The 6,000-nt window shown below is 37.3% G+C and overlaps 1 protein-coding gene across 1 annotated transcript in view; it reads left to right on the top strand.

The window, feature by feature from the left end:
- Nucleotides 1-498: 498 nt before the first annotated feature.
- LOC102492171 (olfactory receptor 10J1) overlaps nucleotides 499-6,000 on the top strand; it is a 34,508-nt gene continuing 29,006 nt past the window's right edge. The window contains exons 1-2 of the mRNA XM_014584297.2: nucleotides 499-945; nucleotides 3,229-3,265. Coding sequence (XP_014439783.2) covers nucleotides 499-945; nucleotides 3,229-3,265 — 484 coding nt within the window. The remainder of the gene's footprint in view (nucleotides 946-3,228; nucleotides 3,266-6,000) is intronic.

Raw genomic sequence — 6,000 nt, 5'->3', positions numbered from 1 at the left:
TTAGTACGGTTTCTTTTATTTTTATTTAGTTCTGAGTATTTTTTAAATTCGTGAACCATGGGTCAGATTATCAAACATGTATTATTTTTCAAGTTTCCTTTTTTGACCATTTCTAATCCAATTATATCATGTTTTGAGAATGTGGTTATGTGTTAAGAAAATCCAGTTTTAAGAAATTTCTGAGACAAATCCAGTTTTCACAAATCTTGACAAATTCATAGGCCACGGGTGCTCTTTATAAATGATCCAGATGTACTTTAAAAGAATGCTTTATATTGAATTTGAAAATAGCGTTGCTCAAATTTTCTGTGCCTTTTATTTCCATTCTAGGGACCTGATCTGCCATGACCCTGAGAAAGGAAGTTGATTTGTCCAGTTTTGAACTGGATTTTTGCTGTGTTGCATCTTTGCTCTGTGCAGTGACTCAAGGTCAGCGTAGTCTCTGCAGCTAAGCAATAGTGTTGGCTTTCTCTTTATCTTTCAGACCTAAGATCCTCAATGAAGAGAGCCAATCACACAGAGGTAAGGGAGTTTGTTTTCCAAGGTTTCTCCAATTTCCAAGAACATCAGCTCACACTCTTTGTGGTCTTTCTCTCCCTGTACATCCTAACTTTGACTGGCAATGCCATCATTGTGACTATCATCCGTATTGACCACCACCTCCATACCCCTATGTACTTCTTTTTAAGCATCCTCTCTACCTCAGAGACGTTCTACTCCCTGGTCATTATCCCACGCATGCTTTCTAGCCTGGTAGGATTGAGCCAGTCCATCTCCCTGGAAGGCTGTGGGACTCAGCTCTTTTTTTTCCTTGGCTTTGCCATTACCAACTGTCTCCTGCTAGCAGTAATGGGGTATGATCGCTACGTGGCCATCTGCAACCCACTTCGGTACTCAGTCGTCATGAACTGGAGAGTCTGTGGCATGCTAGCCTCCTCAGTCTGTGTCACAGGGTTCTCCCTCTCACTGGTTCAGGCTGTGGCCATTTTCAGACTTCCTTTTTGCCATTCACTGATTGAGCATTTCTTCTGTGATGTTCGACCTGTGTTGGACCTGGCCTGTGTTACCCCAATGATCAATGACATCTTGACCTTAATTATCAGCCTCTTGGCCATCACAGCCCCTGCCACCTTCCTTTTCATCACCTATGTCCTCATTATTTCTACCATCCTCAAGATTGCCTCAGCTGCAGGCCGGAAGAAGACCTTCGCCACCTGTGCCTCCCACCTTACTGTGGTCATCATCCACTACGGCTGTGCTTCCATTGCATACTTTAAGCCCAAGTCAGAGAACACCAAAGATCAGGATCAGTTAATCTCAGTGACCTACACTGTTATTACACCTTTACTAAATCCTGTTGTTTACAGTCTAAGAAATAAAGAAGTCCAGGATGCTCTGCGGAGAGTAATGGGTAGGAAATCCCTTCCTTAATGTGTAATCTTTACCCAAATAATTGTGTACATTTACCCAAATGATTGTGAATGAAAGTGTTTAGGTAAAATTACACAGAGTTTTATGTGCTTAGTGAAATCTTGGATCTCACAACTAGAGTCAGGGCAAAAGTGAAGCACTCTAATAATTGAGTCTTACTTCCTCAACCCCTTCGTTAACATAATCAAAACACAGGTCGCTTGACAGACCTGTACACAGACACTTGTTGGCCCTATTCTAAGAGATAATTACAAGGCCACGGTGTTATCTAATGTTCATTTCAAATTTAAAGGGACTAGCCCATTTAAAGTACTTTAAAATCACCACTCAATTAAATCTCTTAACATACATCGGATGCTTGAACGAGTAATTACTAAAAAAGATAGATGCAAAAGTTTTATTGCCTTGTGCTTTAGTAAGATCAAAACAAAAATTTAGATAACCTTTAAGAACTGGATTTGGGAGACCAACAGATGGCATAGTGATTACATCGCTGGACTCTCACATGGCCGTCTGTGGTTCCAGTCCTGAACCCAGTGGTTTCAAACTCTTCAAACTCATGCTGGCATGTGTGCAAGCATGCCCAAGATCCCAGGGGAAATGTGTATGTGCATGCCTCAACTCCCCACAAGATGGAGAAATCGAGGAGAAGGAATTGTAGTGTGACTACACCCCACTGAGGAGTGCTTTCCCTCTCATGATCTCTGTCTCTCTCTTTCTCCAATGAGTGCATGTTGCCCTAAGGCAAAAAACTCTGAAAAAAAAGAACTGAGTTTGGAATAAGTTAAATAATTTCTAGGGAGAATATTTTCAAGAAACCCATGTACATTCCCTATCATCTAGTGGGGGGGCAAGGTGGGGAGGGAAGTCGAATGGAGAAGACAACACCTAATCACATATGACAGCCATAAGGCTCGTGTCGTGTGAACAGAGTGCAAATAACTTGGCCTGATTCTTTTTTTCTGCTGCCTGAAAATAAGCCACATAAAGGAGAAGGCTTAGAGGGGATGAAAAAAATGCCTCCCCGTGGACTAGAACTGCAGGCTCAGAGGAAGAGAAGCTCACCCAAAGAGCTAAAATGAAAAAAAAATGTTGAGACTTTGGCTAAAAAGACAGAAAAAAAATAGAAACAGATCCAAATTGGAGTTTCTACTGATAGAATAGTAGGGGAAGACAGAAAGATAAGGCTAGGATAAAGAGGAGAAAAATAGATTCAGAAAAAGTTGAGTACTCTCCTTTTTCAGCAAGCTAAGTCACAAAGGTAAGGAGAGAAAATTAAATGGAGATATGAAAAAGTCAACATCACACTCTCTGAACAAGTCAGGTAATTTTAGCATTCCTGAAAAAAATGAACAAAGTCAACAGTAAAGGATTTGGGTATGAAAACTTCCTAAAATTAAAGCCACTGAGGCAGAGCTGGAATAATAAAAGACTACCGTTCCTATCTTCCCTCTGATTAAAAAAAAAAAAAAAAAGAAATCAGATGAGACAGAATAGGGAATGAGAGAAAAGCTGATTACAACTTGCATTACTGAACAAACCAGCTACTATACTGAGATATTTATAAAAAGATGCACAAGAAACACATGAATACACAGTAGTCTCTTTGTAAAATATTTTTAAAATACAGATATACTAAAGAAAGTATAAACTGATTGTGAACTTTGTAAGAATGATTTATTCATTCTGTGAGCGAGAAAGACAGACATAGCACCCTGGACAGGCCCCACCACCAGGATCCAAGCCCAGTTTCAGCTGTCCTGGATCACAGGCACACTCGCACACAGGCATACTCAGGGTAGCTCTGGACCTGAACTGGCAACCCTCCATGTGCGTCTTCTTTGCAGAATATCATGCTTTATTCCTGCAACACCATCTGGCCCTCCAATTGTGAAATTTATAGGTTATGTATGCAGGTGCATAAAAACCTAACTTTAAAGAATACTCTGCAATTCAATCTATTTTATCATCTGAGCTCCCAATATGCTTAATGAAAAAGTCATCTAAAAATTGTCATGTAAATTAACATAGGTAATGATGAATAAGTCATGCTATGAGTAAAAACAATGAAATTCGAGGTTCTATTCCTTCCCTTTTCCCCTCTTTTTCCCCATTATCCATGGGATGGATCAAGTTCTAGTCAAGGCTTCTAATTTTCTAAATACATAGAAAGAGAAACCTGATCCATCGTCATTTCCACCTTCTTGTGTTGAATTCTTTGACAATATGTGTCCCTCAATGACCATCCTTGTTCAAATCCATTGAGGTGACTTTGTCTTGCCATGTTCTTAAATCAAGTGGTCCTTGCACTTCATACCTTCCTTATGGAACATCTTGCAGTCACTCCAAGTTCATAGATGATCTCTCAGCTACTCCTTGAGGGTACCTGGACATTCAACTGCATCCTTGGTCCTGCAATAGTGTGGGTAGGACTCGGTGAGATACCATCAATCCCTCCACCTGATGCTTCTTCTATACATTTTGCTCCATCAGGAGTCAAGTTTTTCTAAGAGGTTCCTCTTGGAAGTGAGGGGGCATATCCTTTCTGCTTTCATAAATATCTTTCCTTCAATCCCACATCAGGTTTAGCTGGGGTAGAAGCAAGAGAGGGCCTTTCTCAGTATCCAGCTAACTGGAGCTGTCTTCTCCAAAGGCCAGGTATCTTTATCTTATTTTGGCAGAAAAAATCTAAATTCTTCCCAACTCTAGTTTACATTATATATTTTATATCCAAAGTACATTAGTACTTAGAATTCTGATGTTCAAAATTTTCTTTGTAAACTAAAAGAAGCTTTTCTCTTAAGAAGAGCTTGCTAAACTTAACAACTGTTTCAGCTTTTATTACACGTTTTAGTTATGAGTTAAAAAATATTTTTGAAATTCAATAGATTTTTTTTCTGATTCTTGTGGCTTTATCCTTCCCTGGGGCGAATAAATGTCCCCTGGAACAATATGGGATAACAATAATCATTTTAAAAAGTGAGGAAGCATTAATGTTTTATGACATTATTTCATAATATTTCTTCTTAGAGATACTTTTGTGGAAAGTCGGAAAACATTTATCTGTCATTTGGGACTTAAAAAAACGAAATCTGCTATAAATTGACTTCCCCATCATAGAAAATTCTGTGTAAGAAGTATAACTCCTAGTAATAGGTGAATCTTGATAAGGGAAAAAGTTCTTACCTTCCTAGACTGGAGGATACTTATGTCTGCCAGCAGCATGCCCCTCCTACAATTTGAACAAAGTTTTGATCTTCTTATAGCGGGCTTTTTCTTCTCTGCCACAGACCTAAATCCTCAGAGTGGCTAATACAACCATTGGGTGGACCAAAGTACTTTTTATTTTTAAACTCAGACTTACCGTAATTGATTTTTCCACTGTGGGTTTCTCTTATCTCTGACTATCAGTATTGCTCACAACTCAGCCTTTTTTTTAATAGTATTTTAAAGAAACAAAACAAAAAGGCAAAAAAATTATTTTACACTTCAAATTAAAATTATAGTAATAGATCTTATATGATTATCGATCTACTCATAGAATTTATATTTGTTGCATTTATATATTTATTTCATGTGTCAATATTATTCATTATTACAGTTTGCTCTATGTTTTGTCATCTAATAGAGTTAATTATCTGTCACTAGTTTTCTTCAGAATTTTGGATATGTTTTGCTTATAAATGTTTTTTGTTTATTTTATTTAATTTATTCATTCATTTATTTTAATTTGACAAGAGGGATTCATTCTACTGGTTTTTATTTTTATTTTTTTGAAGTATATGTTGAATTATCAACAAGGATTTTTTACTCTACTGTGGTATACTTTTTCACTATTCTAGTTGTTTACATGCATTCATATATCTATTAATTATTTCTGAAACCTCCGGGTCCACCCCCTCCTGTGCAGCTTTGTATCTACCAACACTCTCTCTACTTCTGTGTTATTGAGTCCTTTAGCTTGCACTAATTATTTTTACTTAGCAATATATTTTCTAGATTCATCTACTTTATCCCAAATGACGGGAATTCGTTGTCCTTTATGACTGAAAAGTATTTCGTTGTGTGTATGTGTCATATTTTTTTAATCCATTTGTCAGTTGGACGTTTAGGTCCCAGTTATTGTGAATAATGCTGCAATAAGCATGGACATGTAAAAGTCTGTCTGACATATTGATTTCCTGTCCTCTGGTTATCCCAGTGGAATTATGGGTCAGCAAGTAGTTCCATTTTAAGAGTTTTGAGGAAAATTTATATTTTTACCTCCAGTTTACATTTTCACAAACAGTGCAAAAAGTATCAGTAGTTCTGATTTTTTGTTTTGTTTGTTTGTGTTTGTTTTGTTAACAGTTACGGAGTTAGGAGTTATGGACTTAGGAGATTCTTCATTGTAGTTTCAATTTCCAGTTCCCTTATGATAAGAGACATTAAACATTTTCTCATATGCTTTTTAGCAATTCATGCTTTCCTTCAAAAGTTATTTATTCAGAAAAATTAGGAGTATTAAGGTTCTTAGATGATCTGAGTTCCTTACATATTCTTTCAATCTCTTGTAGGAATGTAGGCTGC

Source organism: Tupaia chinensis, unplaced genomic scaffold (genome assembly GCF_000334495.1).
Source record: "Tupaia chinensis unplaced genomic scaffold, TupChi_1.0 Scaffold146187_1, whole genome shotgun sequence".
Classification (NCBI taxonomy): domain Eukaryota; kingdom Metazoa; phylum Chordata; class Mammalia; order Scandentia; family Tupaiidae; genus Tupaia; species Tupaia belangeri.
The sequence above is the reverse complement of the archived record's forward strand: the minus strand, read 5'-3'. Positions and strand labels throughout refer to the sequence as shown.